Source organism: Phoenix dactylifera, unplaced genomic scaffold (assembly GCF_009389715.1).
Source record: "Phoenix dactylifera cultivar Barhee BC4 unplaced genomic scaffold, palm_55x_up_171113_PBpolish2nd_filt_p 000237F, whole genome shotgun sequence".
NCBI lineage: Eukaryota > Viridiplantae > Streptophyta > Magnoliopsida > Arecales > Arecaceae > Phoenix > Phoenix dactylifera.
The window spans coordinates 719,322-737,147 of NW_024067736.1; the positions used below are offsets into that span (position 1 = coordinate 719,322).

Sequence of the window (17,826 nt, forward strand, 5' to 3'; positions counted from 1 at the left end):
AAGGAGGCGGGACTTTTGCTTAGAGAGAGTTCTATATGGAAGCATAATCCATCTTGGAAAAGAGGGTACTTTCTACTACTACTACTGATCGACTCCAGGGAAAAGTCTGTCAATATATCTCTCTTGCTGATGCGGGTCAACTCCTTTAGAGGAATTGAAAGTATGAGATTAGACTCACTCTGCACAATTGGATGAATCGAAAGAAAACAAGCTACACTTAGATCGATTAGTCCAAAAGAGACCTATTACCAGTGTTCTTTCTCTATCATTACATATAGTAACCAAGTCTTGAATCAGCATATTTTTGTTTTACTTCCCGTAACTCTTCCTCAGCCAGGCTTGGGCAGAATAGCAGAGCAAGTACAAGTATTAGTAGCATAGCAAAAATGCGTTCCTCGTCATTAATATGTTTGCTCGCGGTAATTGTGGCCTATCGGGAGAATCGATGACTGCATCAAAGATGCACTGCTAGTACATCATCTGATCTGAGAATTCTTAATTGGCTATTTACAAGGGATTATCCCGGATCTACGCCGAGGTATTGACGGCGATTCTCAAATATCGTAGAACAGAATGTGATACGATGAGATAGAATGCAATAGAAACAAAGACAGGGAACGGGTTACCTACTCCTAACGGTCAAAGCGAGCCCTTTAATTCAATTCTTCATTCTTTAATTAAGAATTAATCAAATCTCCCCAAGTAGGATTCGAACCTACGACCAGTCAGTTAACAGCCAACCGCTCTACCACTGAGCTACTGAGGAACAACGGGAGATTCGACCTCATAGAGTTCAACTCCCGTTCTCAACCCATGAACAATATGAGTCCGAAGCTTCCTTCGTAACTCCCGGAACTTCTTCGTAGTGGCTCCGTTCCATGCCTCATTTCATAGGGAACCTCAAAGTGGCTCTATTTCATTATATTCCATCTATATCCCAATTCCATTCATTTAATATCCCTTTGGTGTCATTGACATAAGAGATGTCATTTATAGTCTATCTGTTTCTATATATGGAAAGTTAAGAAATCATCATATAATAATCGAGAAATTGCAATATAAAAAAAAATATAAAAAAAAGAAAAAGGGAGGTTTGTGATGATTTTAAAATCTTTTCTACTAGGTAATCTATTATCCTTATGCATGAAGATAATAAATTCGGTCGTTGTGGTCGGACTCTATTATGGATTTCTGACCACATTCTCCATAGGGCCCTCTTCTCTCTTCCTTCTCCGAGCTCGGGTTATGGAAGAAGGAACCGAGAAGGAGGTATCAGCAACAACTGGTTTTATTACGGGACAGCTCATGATGTTCATTTCCTGGGGAAGGCAATTTAAAATTAAACAAGATCAACTGTTTCTTATATTAAAGGTTAGTAGCAGCAACAATCATTGTTGCTGTGATCACGCCTTTTCACCAAACCATGATCCACTCCTGTAAGCTGCAATGAATTCTCTTCAGCATGCCCACCAATTTCACTATATTTCATTTCTTGGAAAATTGTACATTATTCATGAAGCCATAAACACAGCTTTGAACATAACAAAGAAAATCAACCAGACAAGAGAGATAAATTGAAACCCTCAGACCCCCATACATATATCTGTCAGCTCGCCAACCCCCTTGCTTGCCAAATGACTATCAGATTCTCCTATTTGGTACCCTTTAAAACCTATAATTTCAGGTAAGAAACTTTCCCTGTCTACGCAGCCACTTTCTGGACCACATCCTCTTCATTGCTGGGGGTGTCCTTCGTGACATCACCCTCAACTTTCGTCAAGTATTTGTCCACCTGAGCTGCAGCCTGCCGGCCCTCGTTGATGGCCCAGACAACCAGTGACTGACCACGCCGGCAGTCCCCGGCAGCAAAGACACCATCCACATTGGTCGAGAAGCGCCCATACTCTGCTTTGAAGTTCGACCGGTTGTCTCGCTCCAAACCCAGCTGGTCGGCGATTGTCTGTGAAGATAATAGTTGGTAATATTAAACAGAGACTCCCCGGAAATGACAAGAATGAGGTGGTCCTTACAAATTTTACATACATACAAGGCTCAAGATTCCAGAACCTCCCACCAGCCCTGAGCGTTTCATGGGGGGAGCACAAAGAGAACCACAACCTAAGCGGTCTCCCTCAAGATAACACGGCCGACGCCCATACAATGACGACCAATTTTGGTGTGCCAGATATGATATGCAGACAACATGGCCAACTTTATAGCTGGACTCATTAGGTTACACCCTGTCGGCGGACCTAATCAGGACTTCATCGAAGATTTGAAAGGTGGTGGAAACCAAAAAATCATGCGTGACAAGGAATATGATTGGGACACGAACAGTGAACAGTATTCAACAAGCATACAGGTGACTACTGAGAAGCATGATAAAAATTGCCACTCAGTGGGATGGATTATGACCAAAAGCATGAGACACAGAAAACAGCTGTGCAACAAAATCCGCACATCCCAACTCATGTCTTGATCTTTCTTGAACTGAATAAAAAGAGAGAAGATGGAAAAAGAACTTACCGCCTCAGGACCAAGGAACCCCATAGCTAAGAAGACCAGATCAGCCCCAATTGTCTCTTCGGAACCCTTGATTTCCTCAAACTGGAATCTCCCGCTGCTATCCTTTGCCCATTTCACGCGTATGAGCTCAAGGCCTTTTACAAAACCATTCTCATCGCCCACAAAGCGCTTGGTCAAGACTTCATATGATCTTGGGTCTTTCCCAAATTTCGCTGCTGCTTCCTGATGGCCATAATCTACTCGGAAAATGCGAGGCCACTGCAACACAAACAACTAGTATAAGAACTACTACAGTTTTAGGTTTTAATAAAATATACAAGAGGCAGGAATTGTAGTTAGTAAAAAGGAATAACAAATAAGAGATATCCCACTACAGGGAAGAGCTGATGGTTGCATTGAAAATCCTACTGCAAGCATATACTTTTTTTTTTTTATACATAAAAGTGAGATGAATGGAGTTGAGCATCTAAAAGATAAGCCCAATAGCATCCATTAAGTGGTTAGCAACAGGCGGCAATGCAGAAGTAGGAATATAATTACATGATAATTGGCACACAAAGGATTGTTCCACATGCAGGTAAAGCAGGTCTACATGCTGGTCTGTCTCATTTAACTAAAAAACCATGGTTGAGAAAACTTAGATTTGCTGAAAGAGCACCAGAGCGTAATTTTGCAGGTCAGGCAACATTTTCAACTTAATAATATTTGTACACTGCTTGGTGCTACAAAGGGAAAGACAAGATATACAGCAAGAGATACTGCAGAGCGAGCGAGAGAGAGAGAGAGAGGAACCTGTGGCCAGGGGTTGCCTGGTGCTCTTTTTATTGGTGGCTCAGGAAGAAGCTCTAGATTTATGATGCTGGTACAACCATGTCGGATGGATGTCCCGATGCAATCTGTCCCTGTGTCTCCTCCACCTATAACAACCACCTTCTTCCCCTTGGCAGATATATATTTACCATCCTGCAAATTGCTATCAAGCAAACTTTTGGTGTTGCTATGGAGAAATTCCATAGCAAAATGAATTCCAGAGAGCTCCCTCCCAGGCACAGGCAGATCCCTGCACGATAGTGAGCATTAATGTTGCATCAGATCTCTACACCTGACAATAATGCTAAAAGACCAAAACTGGCTTCTATATATCACTTAGGACCTCCTACATCATATGCAATCATTATCAAGACTTAAATACAATGATGTGTTTAATATCCATTTGTGTACAGTGTACAAATAATGGGTTTAAAAATGAAATAAAAATTTAAACATATGGATGTGATATATTTATGAATTTTCAGGGAAACTGAAGCTCAGTTCCACAGGTTAAAAATAGCTAAGCACTGGCAACATAGAAAAAATAAATACTCAAACATGCTGAGATTATAGCATAAACTATTTTATTTTTTATGTAGCCACAGTATACAGAAGAAACACCCATCTAGTGATAACTCTATTTATACTGAGAAATAAGTCCCAGCAGAATCAACCTAAAGCCTTACATACACACCACATATCTTAAAAATATTCCCGTTCAGTACAAATTCCTGCAAACTTTTTATCACTTTTTCCCTGATAAGTCCAAAACATCAAATTGCAGTATGGAGATTTCTTCTGCCCCGCCAAATTAGTACAGGAAGCGAGCTTCCCAGAAGAGAAATCTTAAAACAGTGAAATAATTCCCATTAATTTGTATATAAAATTTGTAGCAATTTAATGCTCCCTTTTTTACTAGAAATTTAATGTTCTTAGAAATTATCAAGATCAGAGAGATGCATGGATATCCCCACCCCATGCAAATAAAATTGGTGATTAAATTCAACATCTTTCCTTGACTAAAGCTGTTACCTTGGTTTTGTAGCTCCACAAGCCAAAATAATTGCATCATTCTCAGCTCGGAGCCGATCAAGGGAATATAAGGGATCTTTTCCAACATTAGCATTCACCACAAAAGTGACACCTTCCTTAGCCATTAGGTCAACACGGCGCCGAACAATGTCAACCTTGTCTGCCTTCATGTTAGGAACTCCATACATCATCAAGCCCCCAATGCGGTCAGCACGCTCAAAGACAGTAACCAAGTGACCCATTTTATTTAGCTGATCAGCAGCAGCCAAACCAGCCGGTCCGCTACCAACAATGGCAACTCTCTTCCTGCATCGATGACCCAGGCAGTTCAAGACGAGATGTAGAGGTGAAATAATTGGTTCTATTGACCAGCCATTCAACATTAATAGAGTTGGTTCATGACTGTCTACACAATGTTTATTTATAAGAAAAAATGTCAAATACATGTCTAGTGAACGCTTAATACATCATAAGCATCACGAGAAACTTGATGGCCTAAGAATACCACTCCCTAGTCCAGTAATGAAATGGAATTAATTTTAACTAGTCAAAGAATTAGAAAGCATATGTATGATGGAAAAAAATGAAGTATTCAAAAAAAGAAAGAAGATTTATTACTGGAATCAATGAGCCATCTAATTACCTTGAATCTATTTACTCATCAATTATACTTATTTTAATTATCTGAAAAATCATTATTGAAGTTATGGTAAAATCAAAGATAACAGTTGACAAGCTGGTAAGAAAATTTGTTTCCTTGACATTCACAAATGTCTCTGCCATTGGATGACGTATGTTCTGCATCCATCACAACCAGCACTTTTAAGTTGCTAAACAAAAATAACTTTCAGAGTACTTGATAAACAAAGTCTTTACCAAAAAACAACTATTCAAGGACTCAGAAGAAACATGGCATAGTTTTTGACCAACAAAGAGAACACAAAGCAGATGGCCTAACCTTAAATTAGTTGAAAAATAATCAAAATCATCCTCAATTTCTATCTCTAGTTGAATTATGATCCATTTGTGATCTCTCCAAAACTAGGCGTCTATAATGTAGTACTGTTTCTTAGTATTCATATTGTACATCTAAAAAAAAAGCATGAAAAGCTTAATTTAATCTTAATATCTCCTCAGAAACTTGAATAATATAGAAAGATCTATAGCAGGGGACTATAAAACTAGTAATAATAGATATAATTTGACAAATCTGAAGAGGAGTTTCTAAACTCAAATCAACAATATAATATTTTTTAGAACCAGAGAAAATAAGGAAAGAAATTATACCCAGTTCTCTGAAGCGGAGGTCGAGGCACCATCCATCCTTCTTCGAAGGCTTTGTCTATGATGGCACATTCTATGCTTTTAATAGATACTGGGTTCTCAATGATCCCAAGAACACAAGCACCTTCACAGGGAGCAGGGCAGACTCGACCAGTAAATTCTGGAAAGTTATTTGTCTCAAGAAGCCGATCCAAAGCTTCACGCCACCTATTCTGATGCACTAGTTCATTAAATTCCGGTACCTTATTTCCAAGAGGACAGCCAGAGTTTTCCTGATTTCCAGCAAAGGGATGAAAAAGAAGTCATGAGATGATACAAGAAATAAATACTTCTTATCGGATTCAAGAGAATAGGGATATCTGGATAAAGATGAAGTTGGCATCTCTTGTCCCAATTAAATTACTAGAGGATAGAGCATATATGGGCCATCCTTAAATTCCTTGAAGTATGATGGCGCACAATAAATGCAAGAGTACCATGCTGCTGATTTGGTGCTAATGTGGATCTTATTGAATATTTTAAAAAGCATCTATGCATTTGTAGAACTTCACAAAGACCGTATAGTGGTCATCATCACTGCATGCATGCAACAGTCATAGCGATACTTTTCTAACAGGTACATATCTTAACATCTGTAACACTAGTATAGACTTCAATATCAAACTTGTAAACAGATTCACAGCACAACAAGATTCAAAAAGAATATGCTAAGGCCAAGCAACAATTGCAAATACTTGCTCTATTTACCTGATGACAGAACGGAGTTCCACAGTCCATGCAACGGGCAGATTGTGTTTGCAACAATGGCCCAGGTTTTGACTCCACAGCAACTTCTTCCCAGTCATTAATTCGAGCATTCGGATCCCTATATGAAATGCTCTCTCGCTCATAAGCAAGAAAACCTCGATGCTTGACAGCATTGGGCACCTGAGTTGGCCTTTTGACCGGCCTCGAATCTTCCACCTTCTGTGGAATCCTAATTACAATTAGTAATCTAAAATATGTTGTAGTAGACATTTTCAACATTCTGCCCGTGAAACGAAGACAAAAATAAATTATTAGACATAGCTCCAAGGAAACCATTTTATTAGACCGTACCTGGATCTCCCAAAGGTGATCTATAATTTTTGTGCTTCTGAAATACAAACTGAGGATAAAGACTCCAAAAGATGGGATAAACAAAACTAGACCTCATTTAACAAGTTAATAAAACCACTCATTCAAAAGATCACCTAAGGAGGAATTGCTTCAATTGACCCAAGAAGAAGGCCAACTATTAACAAGGAAGATGATCAAGACTTAGTAAACTATGATTTATTGAAAGAACAATTTATTCAGAACAAATTATATAGACAAATGAGAAAATGATCCTATAAGATAAGTGCAAAAGATTGATAGAAATGTTGGGGAGCTTAGCCAGACTTGTCAAGAAATTATTTACCTTATCATTCAAAGATGCAGCTGCCAACTTCTTAAGCTCTTCAAAGGCATCTTTTTCCATCAATTCCTTTTCTTGTTGTGCCTCAGCTTCTTTGGCAGCTTGCTCTGCCTTTAAGTCCTGAAGAACCCTCTTGTAATCACGAGGAAATACTTTCACAAACTTTGGGAGGAGATTGTTAAAATTGGCAAGGACCTCTTTTGCTAACTCACTGCTGGTGTGACGCTGATGTTGTTGTATCATCATTTTCAATGTCGTAATATCATCTTCCTCTTCAACTTTTTCAAGATCAACGAGTTCAGTATTGCACCTAGTATGGAATTTTCCATCCACATCTAAAACATAAGCAATTCCACCACTCATGCCAGCAGCAAAATTCCTCCCAGTTTTTCCAAGTATCACAACAGTACCACCTGTCATGTACTCGCACCCATGATCACCAATCCCTTCAACGACTGCTCTAGCACCAGAATTACGGACGCAAAACCTCTCTGCAGCCATTCCATTGAAATATGCCTCCCCATTTGTGGCTCCGTATAGAGCAACATTGCCAATGACAATGTTCTCCTTTGGATCGAATTTGCTTCCTCTTGGAGGATACACTACAATCTTGCCACCAGATAATCCTTTCCCAACATAGTCATTGCTATCCCCTTCAAGCTCAAGGGTTATTCCAGGGCACAGAAAAGCCCCCAAACTCTGACCAGCACTTCCGTTTAGCTTAATGTGGATTGTATCCGAAGGTAGTCCTTTCATGTGATAACATTTAGTAACTTCATGACTGAGCATCGTACCAACGGCACGGTTTACATTTCGAATTGGTGTCTCAATGTAAACAGAAAGACCCTTCTCTAGAGCAGCTTTTGATGAAGTGATAAGTTCTTGATCTAATGCCATGTCAAGACCATGATCCTGCTTCTGAATGCAATACTGAGCAGCTTCTGGGCGAATCTCAGCTGCAGGTTTAAGTAGCAATGAGAGATCAATATTCTCCAATTTTTCATTGTTCTTAACTACTTCTCTGTCAATCTCGAGGATATCTGCACGGCCAACCATTTCATTAATGGTTCGAAAACCCAGCTGAGCCATTATCTCACGGACCTCCTCTGCGAGCATAAAGAAGAAGTTTATAACATGCTCAGGTTCCCCAGCAAACTTTTCACGAAGTACAGGGTCTTGAGTGGTAATGCCAACTGGGCAAGTATTCTTATGGCATTTCCGCATCATAATGCAGCCGAGGGTTATCAGAGGGGCAGTGCTGAAACCAAATTCTTCTGCACCCAGTAGAGCAGCAATAGCAACATCCCTTCCAGTTTTTAACTGGCCATCAGTTTGAAGAATGGTTCGGCCACGAAGGTCATTTGCCACTAAAGTTTGATGTGTTTCTGCCAATCCAAGCTCCCAGGGAAGACCCGCATTTTTTATGCCAGTCCAACGGGAAGCTCCAGTTCCTCCATCATGGCCAGAGATCAAAACATGGTCAGCATGCCCTTTTACAACCCCACTAGCAATTACACCCACACCAGCCTCTGAGACTAACTTAACACTGATTCGGGCCCCTGGGTTCGAATTCTACAAAGGAGAAACAAAAAATAATAATCAACATGCTCAATCCAGATATATTTTGCATACATAAATATGAGTACTGACAGCCTCTCACAGGAGCAGAACAGGAAAAAATAAACTTATCTATTTGGAAATCACTTCTCAAAATGAGGAATAAACGACGTACTGGAGCACATGGATGGAAATCAACAGAAATTTAAGGACTCCCTTACTAATATGGAAAAGATTAATTCCTACCGACTCTCAGTATAGGGTAACTAAATGACAAGTAAAGAGGAAAGTTCAACAAGTGTCATGGTCATATACCTTAAGGTCATGAATTAGTTGGGCAAGATCTTCGATTGAATAGATATCATGGTGGGGGGGAGGACTGATAAGCCCTACACCGGCAGTAGAATTTCTAGTGACCGCAATATCACCAACTACTTTGTGGCCTGGAAGTTCGCCTCCTTCGCCTGGCTTGGCCCCCTGGAGAACAGAAACAACTGCTCTTAACATAATGTACATGACAAAGCAAAATAAATTTCAGCTATACATAACCTCACCAAATGTCAAAGGTATGCATCAGTTATAGGTACAAAGACACACAAAGGTGCTTTGTAGACTCAGCAACATCTGTCCATGAACATAAATTCATAAACAAGAGGAACTTCTGCTCCAATAGGAAGACAGGAGGTACATATGTAGCAGATGCCCCAGTATAAGAAGTATAAACAAAAGATTCATCTTGTAATATTTCAGTTTAGATTGCAGCAACTACCTGAGCCATTTTTATCTGAAGTTCATCGGCATTGGTAAGATAGTAGCTCGAAACTCCAAACCGTCCACTTGCTACTTGTTTAATTGCACTCCTCTTTGGATTCATCGAACCGTCTGGAAGAGGCTCCATACGTGAAGGTTGCTCACCTCCCTCACCTTTATAAAAGTTGGATATTAAAAAAAAGCAGCAGTAAATTTAGCAACAACAAAATTTCAGATTCACTGTCAATAAAAATGAAAGTGAATGGTAAGCATTATCACCATGTCTTCTCAAGATTAAACATTCACTTTTTGCCATGTCCTTATTCATTAATATAAGAGATATACTAAACGACATGTATGCACCACATTTTCGCAAGATAAAAATGCAGTTCAAAAAAAAAAGATAAATGCACTCACAAAATAAACAAATAGAGTACTAAGGGGAACCGCCTTGTAAGGTGCAAATATGTTATCCTCCCCCCCCTCCCCCCCCTCTTTAAATATCTAAGAGCAAGAGACCTTTTGTTTCTGAAGAAAATATGATTTATTAAAACTCCATAAAGGCAGCATCACTTAAAACATCAAGAGACAAAAAGACCACCAGGACAAAGGCTAAAAAGAAAATGATGTATTGGCAATTCATAAGTGCACAGTAAGTTACGTTAAACATGATAGCTTTGTAAACATTATCCAGAATAAATGATGACTTGGTTCAAATATTTAAAGTAAATGAATAATGTGTAAAACATGAGAAAAGGACATTTATAATTATGAAATAGTGAAGCAATACGAATTTTGAATGAATGGTTGTGCTAAAAGTAGCTCATGATTTTCTCTGGAAAACAATCATACCAGTATTAGATTTGCCTCCAAGTTTATTCATTGCAATAGCTAGAGTGGTATGTGCTTCCAATGATAGTGAGCCATAACTCATAGCTCCAGTGCAAAAGTGCTTCACAATCTCACTAGCAGGTTCCACTTCATCCAAGGGAATCTTATCACCAACATCTTTGAACTTCAACATACCACGCAAATTGCAGGTCTTATTCAGCTCCTGTATCCGCCTGGAGTATTCTTTGTATGCTGCCACACTGTTAGCACTGGCTGCTTCTTGCAACTTTGCAATTGCAAGGGGATCATTAAGATGCACTTCACCTCCTTTTCTCCAGTGGTAATTCCCAGGATTAGGTAGTGCAACTGCTTCTGCACTTCCAGGTGGTAAAGCTCTGGTAGGAATTGCCAATTCATGAAGATGAAGTGCATCACCAGCAAGCATTTCAAATGTTGCACCCTCAACCCTGCTTGGGGTGCCTTTGAAACACTTCTGAATAACCTCAGAAGAAAGACCCAAAGCTTCAAAAATCTGTGCACCTTTATAAGAAGCAAGAGTGGATATCCCCATTTTAGCAAGAACTTTCATCATTCCATAATTGCTTGCTTTGAAGTACTTTTTGACAAGTTCTTCTCGTGAATGAAACTGGCCATCTCCTTTAGGAGGGATCTTCCCATCAATCTGTAATCGCCAGATTGCTTCTACAGCCAGATATGGGCATATAGCATCTGCACCAAAACCAACCAGAGTACAAAAATGATGCACTTCACGAGGCTCAGCAGATTCAACCAGCAGACCAATGCGAGTGCGCTCAAGTTTTGAGACTAGATGTTGATGAACAGCACCAACTGCCAAGAGGGAACTAACAGCAACACGTTCTGACGAAAAACCTACATCAAGATTTAAAGAATGACAGGCTCAATTTAGAGTTTACCAACCAGAGAAAAAACAGCCGGCATGACAAAATTGAGAATTAGTCAATGAAAGACTCAGTAGGAAACTGCAGTTTAAATAAGAAAAACAATAGGGATCAAATAACTCCCATCCTACAGAAACAAAAACAAACAAGATAGTAGCATTTCATATTTAAAATGGATCAAGTACTACACAAAACAAGAGCATAATTCTCCAATGCAAGCCAAAAAAAACAAACGACATAATAGAAAACAAGGACATTCAAGATTTTGTCTTCAAGTTCAAAGTCTACCCAACAGAAAAGAATGCAGATTTTAGATGGTGCTCACCTCTGTCAGATAGTACAATGGTCGTATAGCCCTCACGAATAGCATCACGAGCTTCAGAGCAAATCCTATCCAAAGTCTCCTCCAAACCCTTCCTGCCATGCTTCTTTGGATAAGTGATGTCAAGCACCTTGCTGCGCCAACCTCTGTAATTCATTTTTTTAATAGCCTCCATCTCATCAATGGATAGAAGAGGCCCTTTCAGTGAAAGGCGATGGCACTGCTGTTCAGTTGTTTCAGTCAGATCACCTTCTGGACCGACCATGCACTCCATAGATGTAACAATTTTCTCTCGAATTGGATCAATTGGTGGGTTTGTGACTTGAGCAAACATCTGTTTAAAATACTCAAATGTAAGTTTCTCTCTTTTTGACATCACAGCTAATGGAGTATCATTTCCCATTGATCCAAGCGCTTCAGTTCCATCTTTTGCCATGGGCAACAACAACATCTCCAAAGCTTCTACTGTGTAACTGCAGGCAAAGAATATAAAGCATAAATGGTTTAAGCAAAGGCACACAGGAAAGACACAAAAACTAGTAAAGATGAGCTTTTACTCACCCAAAGGCCTTCAGTGGAGCCAAGATACCATGGATTCCCATGTTCTCCATGTCCTCGTCATGATTCTGTGCCTAAATATCAAGACAAGATTGTCATTACAATGAGAGCACGAATGTCACACGGACCGAGTTACTTACAGTAGCAAGATCTGCAACTTACTGCAACAGTGCCATATATGCTTGGAGCAATCCTGTCAGTTTCAGACACAGAATCCACAATGTCCTTGAGGCATATTTTCTGTCTCTTGAGCCACTCTCCATAAGGTCTTGCTTGTGAGTATTGTTTTTTCAAGGCCTCATCATCAACAACAGTATGATTGTCGAAATCTACTAGTAACATCATTCCAGGGTTGAGTCTTCCTTTCCTGGACACATCTTCAGGGGGAATATCTACAACACCAACTTCACTAGCCATAATTACACGTCCACTATGTGTAATGTAAAAGCGGCCAGGCCTCAAACCGTTACGATCCAATGTGGCTCCAAGATAGCGGCCATCAGTAACTGGATGCAAGTTTCAACCGAATTTAATTTTGGAATCAGCTTACAGGAAGGTATGTTGATACAAAACAGTACTAGTGAAGAACCTCACATGATATAAGAGCAGGTCCATCCCAGGGTTCCATGAGAGCTGAGAAATACTCATACAGAGCCTTTCTATCAGTGTCCATGTTCGGGTCATTCTGCCATGCCTCAGGTATCATCATCATGACAGCTTCTGGCAGGCTCCGACCAGCTCGAACCAAGAGCTCAAGAACACCATCAAATGCCCCTGAAATATAAACAAAAAGTAATAGATTCAGCTGTGATGAAGCATTTATGAGCTGGTAACATCTAATTACATAAAATACACATTCAAACATGGCAATGCAAAAGTGTGGCTTAACTGTAGCATTTCTGCTAATTAAAAAAAAATTGAGCCCCTAAAAATTAAGGCTAGCTAATCCCACCTGAATCTGATGAGCTAGCATCCACAATGGGAAGGAGTTTCTTCATTTCATTCTTCGATAAACCCAGTTGCTTGCACTTCAAAAGACCCTCCCGTGCCTTCATCCTGTTGGATTGAAGGGCAAAATAGATGCCAATCTATCAAACATGCTTAAAAGCATGAATGTTTGCTTACAACAAAGTATTCCATTCAGTATTTGAAATTATACCAGTTCACATTTCCTCGTAGTGTATTAATTTCTCCATTGTGACCCAAAATACGCATGGGTTGAGCACGATCCCAACTAGGAAAAGTGTTTGTGGAGAAACGAGAATGGATCTGCATGCAAACATGATAACTTAGAATTATGTATTGCAATTTTTTCAAAAAAAAAACTTGCATTCATGAGATTCACAGTTTGTTTAGGAATCTGAGATGGCTTTGCTTTCAAGGCACTTAAAAACACTATAGTTTCTGACTATTTTCAGTGTCAATACAGAATAACATGGAGACCCTGAGCTACCTTCACCATATTTTATTTCCTTTACACCTCCAAATTAGATGTCTCATCCACAAATACTGACCATAGGGAGCACTGCATCAGGATTCTGCAACATGGTTTGCTAAGTATCAACTAAGAAAGTTTTTTACCAACTCAGCCACGACATCCAGTACCCAAAATCAAATAGCACTCAATAGAGCAGAACAGAAGACATAAGACAAAGTTTCATTCCTCAACATCACATAACCTTACAACTGTTCTGCTACGACAGTTCCCCCAATGCAGCCTGCTGTGAACCCAGTTTGTGCATAAAGAAGGATGTCAGTTGGTACAAACTTACCAGGGCCATGTAACTTGTAAACCTTTCATCACCAAGATCTGCATAATAGTAGTCCTTCAATTGAACTGGTTTCAGCTGACCTTTGTAAACCACAGTTCTGCCAAACCAGAGAAAAGGTAATTTGTTGTTGTTACAACAACCAAAATTTTGTTCACCCAAGAAGAAAACTTAAATCATACTCTTGAAAATGAGAAATTGAGCATAGATAAGCACTCTCATACCATCTATATGGAGTCAGTTCGAGGTTCCCAGTTGTTCCTACTTGTCAGAAAGAAAGAAGGGAGAAAGTAAAATAGATCACCTTGAAGAAAGGGAGCATATATAGAAGTCCCTCACTCCACCATGCTGTAGATTCAGAGCAGCTCGAATAGCAACCATCGCAACCCTCCGTAAAATATACATCTAAATTAACAATATTAAAAACAAACAGCATCAGTAACAAGCCTTTATTGATATAAAATGGTTTGACAAAAACAAGAAATGACCTGTTGCTCAAAGTCAGCACTTGATTTTGGACTTGATGTAAGGAATACTTGTTCAATGATTGGCTCTGTTTGTCTAGCAGACTCACCCAAATCCGTATTATCAGTTGGTACAGGGCGCCAACCAAGGACAACATGTCCCAATGACTCTGCCACCTGCATACAGTGACAAGTATCCAACAAAATTTTCAGAGAATAATATAGCTGGTATAAGGAGTTATAGATGAATTATAAAAATATGCACACCTAAGAAAACTTGTTCAAAAAGATTTCAGACCAAATAATGTATGCTTGTCGCATAAATGCAACATTACTCAAAACTCCATGGTTGCATTTATTAGATTCTGAAGAAGGAAGAGCATCAACTTCCTTCCAACTCTTGTCTTACATGATTTCTCATTAGATTTTCACCTTAACTATGGATTTCTATGAAATCCATGTATTAATAAGGAGCATATCAATTTCTTGAATCCCCCGAATAAGATCTACATTCAGCGGTTGTTTAGATTGACAGAATCTGGTAGGAAAGAAACAAGTTGACAAGGTTGAAACTGTTCCATGTGAGTTTGAATTAGATGACATCCTTTATGATGCCAGACTTTCTGTGAGTTGGTCATCAATAGTAACCATTGATCTCTAAAACCATGCAAATATATTTTAAATGATAGCTTGTCCGGAAGTTGTTAGGGGGAAAAAAAACGAAAATTGAATGACAGGTAGCAAAAAAAGAACCCCAAACGGTTTCTGGGAAAAAACATGCCTCTTATGATACTAAGGCAAATAGTAACTGCGATGAATATACACCTTGAAGTCTCTAAGAGAAAGTGAGCTAATACTACAAAGTAGACAAAAAAAGGACTAAGTAATTCCTGATAAAAATATAGCGATATCTGTTATAACCACAAGGTATTCGTACATCTTCAAATTAAATTTGTTATTAAAATTGCAAAATCACCTTGGTAAATACAACTTTGCTTTCTTCCCTGCGACTGTCATCAGTTGGCAAGAAGAACATGCCGACGGCATACTGACCAGGTGGTGGCAGTACGAAACCTGCATCCTTTGTTACCTGGAAAACATAAAAACGGACAAGTAACCAGGAAATCCTTGATAAGAAATTATTAGCTGAAGAACTAATCTCTATGCATACGCTTGACAGATTTATAGAACTCGTATCTTGATAAGAAATTATTGACCGAAGAACTAAAAACTATGCATAGACATGACAGATGCACAAGCCTTTACCAACTAAATTATATATATGTAAAAAATGAAAAAAGATGTTTATATAACAGACAATTTAAAAACAAAAACACCAACTTTTCTCCAGAAAAGCAAAAATTCCAAAAGAAACAACAGCACAAAAGTTGAAACCAGACACGACATCTTTAACAAGAACAATGCTCCCAAAAGCAGACAAGGCACACACCTCCTTGTAGAAGTCGTGCGGTAGAGCTACAAGGATGCCAGCTCCATCTCCGGTGTTGGTCTCGCAACCACATGCGCCCCGATGGGCCATCCTCACGAGCATCTCAATCGCATCAGCAACCTGCAAATTCACCAACAACATTAACAGGAAAAAATATAGACTTTGATCAAAATTGCTCTCCAGAAAAGACAAACAGAGCGACTCAAGAATGACCAAAAGACTGACCGTTTTCCGGCTATACTCCCTCGAGAGCTCCGCAATAAATCCAACACCACAAGAATCCTTGTCGAAGGACGCATCATAGAGACCCAGGGGCTTCTCAGGCACCTGAGAGAGTGACATGGATGGTGATACGACTCTCAGCTTCGGGGAAACTCCCGGACCATCGGTCCGCCATATCTGGACCCGTTCAGACGCTCGGAGCTTCATACCAAGAAACTTGTTCTCTAATGAAAAGGCATGCAGCCGCCTCGAAGCAGGGTATTGTGCAGCCCTATGGCGGACGCATCTTTTATGGCTTACAACAGAGGGAAGAGCAGCTGAATCATATTGGAGCTTCAAGGCCGAGCCTGGGACCACGGCCATGGCTGAGGGTTTCAATTTCACAACGAGATAATGAAAGAAGACAGCTTTTTATCAGGTTTTCCAAAAGGAAAAATGGGTCTTTGTGAGATCTTGGAAAGATTTAGCAAGATCCAGCCTAAAAGACAGCAGATTTAGAGGATATTGGCTTAAAAAAACTAAAATAAGCGGTGATCAGAGGATTTTTCTTCCACCCAAGAACCGATCAAGAGCGCTCTTCCCCAGACTTCTTCAGCCAAACAGCCTCGTTCCTCGTTTGTCCTCTGCAAAACGGAAGAAAGGCGAAAACTTTAACATAGCAGAGACATGGCAGCGAAAAAAGAGGGAAAAAAAAAGGAAAGAAATCCACAGCTACAGCTAAAATCCACCAAAATAATAATATCAAAAAAATCAAAAAAAGAAGACAAAGCCCTGAAGGATCTTTCTTTTCTAAAACAACATCAAGAACCTTAAAAACTTCAAAAGGTTTATAGAAAACAGAGAAATGCTGATCCCAGATAAACCTCTACGCTGGCTTCTAGCAATTCATATCTTCTTCTTTTTTACCTGCAGGAAAAAAAACTTTCCTTCCTCGCCACCCCAAATCGACCTTTTCCCCTCCCCCTACCCCCAGAAACAGTCGGATCTAACCAAAATCCCACTCAGAAAAGATCGGAAAAACTCGATATCCGGCGAATCTCCACCAGCTTCGCTCCCTCGAAATCCCTCCTCTCGGTTCGCAAAGCAAATACGGAGAAAAATCGGAAGGGCAAATAGCGCACCGCCTTCTCTCTCTCCACAACCGACAATGCCCCACCCCTCTCTCTCTCTCTCTCTCTCTCTCTCCTTCTCTCTATACGCCTCGACGAAGGCGGAACTCTCCTCGATTTATAGGAATTTGGGCCCGTTTCAGAGTGGGCCCACCCCATCTACCCTCCTCCATTTTATATAATCTTTTATTTGTTATTTTCAGTTCCTGTGGGGCCCACATGGGAGATGGACAGCTCGGATCCCTTGCGAGGGCCACGTCAGGGAGAGGATCCCCTGCGCGGCATACGACAGCCGCTCGTGGTGGGACCCAGCCGGGTGCAGCCACGTGGCGCGGACCGGCGGCCGCCTCACGGTTCGGTTCCGTGCCTCCGCGGCCCCGCGATGGACGGCAGATAATAACAATTATAATAAGGATAAAGAGATATATATAGGCCTTATAATAAAAATCCGGGGATCCAGTACTTGGCTGTTTGCGGCCACGGTCGCCCGCATCCGAGTTACGGTCACCGCCCCGATGCTTCACTCTATTCTCTACGTAAAAAAATCGGTATAGCCGTATGACACTGTGGATTTGCTTGAAAGAGATAGGGAGTTATCGTGCTAAAAACAAATACCACGATCGCTATAACTGTATAATACCGTGAATTTGCTTGAAAGAGATCGGAAGATATCCTGTTTTTTTTTTTTTTCTTGTTCTATAGAAGAGCTGAAGGGGTGAAGTCGGCCAGCCGACCGCGAGTGAGAGTAATTTGATCATTGTTGCGGGCTTGCCTGTCAGTCTGT

The 17,826-nt window shown here is 40.2% G+C and overlaps 1 protein-coding gene and 1 non-coding gene across 2 annotated transcripts; both read right to left on the reverse strand.

The window, feature by feature from the left end:
* Window positions 1-694: 694 nt before the first annotated feature.
* On the reverse strand, window positions 695-766 carry TRNAN-GUU. Its single transcript has one exon. It is a non-coding gene; the product is annotated as a tRNA-Asn (tRNA).
* A 688-nt stretch (window positions 767-1,454) lies between these two features.
* LOC103713334 (glutamate synthase 1 [NADH], chloroplastic) lies at window positions 1,455-17,121 on the reverse strand. Its single transcript, XM_008800221.4, has 23 exons — window positions 16,840-17,121; window positions 15,937-16,556; window positions 15,712-15,831; window positions 15,238-15,351; window positions 14,286-14,438; window positions 14,102-14,202; window positions 13,801-13,897; window positions 13,188-13,297; window positions 12,981-13,084; window positions 12,623-12,802; window positions 12,191-12,534; window positions 12,032-12,102; window positions 11,474-11,943; window positions 10,250-11,119; window positions 9,417-9,571; window positions 8,963-9,124; window positions 7,094-8,662; window positions 6,400-6,618; window positions 5,656-5,924; window positions 4,369-4,674; window positions 3,319-3,586; window positions 2,527-2,784; window positions 1,455-1,960 (listed from the first exon to the last, which is right to left on the reverse strand). Exons 2-23 carry the CDS (start codon window positions 16,294-16,296, stop codon window positions 1,703-1,705), a joined length of 6,558 nt encoding a protein of 2,185 aa, XP_008798443.2. The 5' UTR covers window positions 16,297-16,556; window positions 16,840-17,121; the 3' UTR covers window positions 1,455-1,702.
* Between the last annotated feature and the right edge of the window lie 705 nt (window positions 17,122-17,826).

What these genes read in the sequence shown, in the direction of transcription:
- LOC103713334 (XM_008800221.4), bottom strand. Translation starts at nt 16,296, where the DNA reads ATGGCCGTGGTCCCAGGCTCGGCCTTGAAGCTCCAATATGATTCAGCT. An exon ending in TGCTAGCTCATCAGATTCAG is followed by an intron (nt 12,803 to 12,980) that starts GTGGGATTAGCT and finishes TTTATATTTCAG; the next exon opens with GGGCATTTGATGGTGTTCTT. An exon ending in GCATATATGGCACTGTTGCA is followed by an intron (nt 12,103 to 12,190) that starts GTAAGTTGCAGA and finishes CTTGATATTTAG; the next exon opens with GCACAGAATCATGACGAGGA.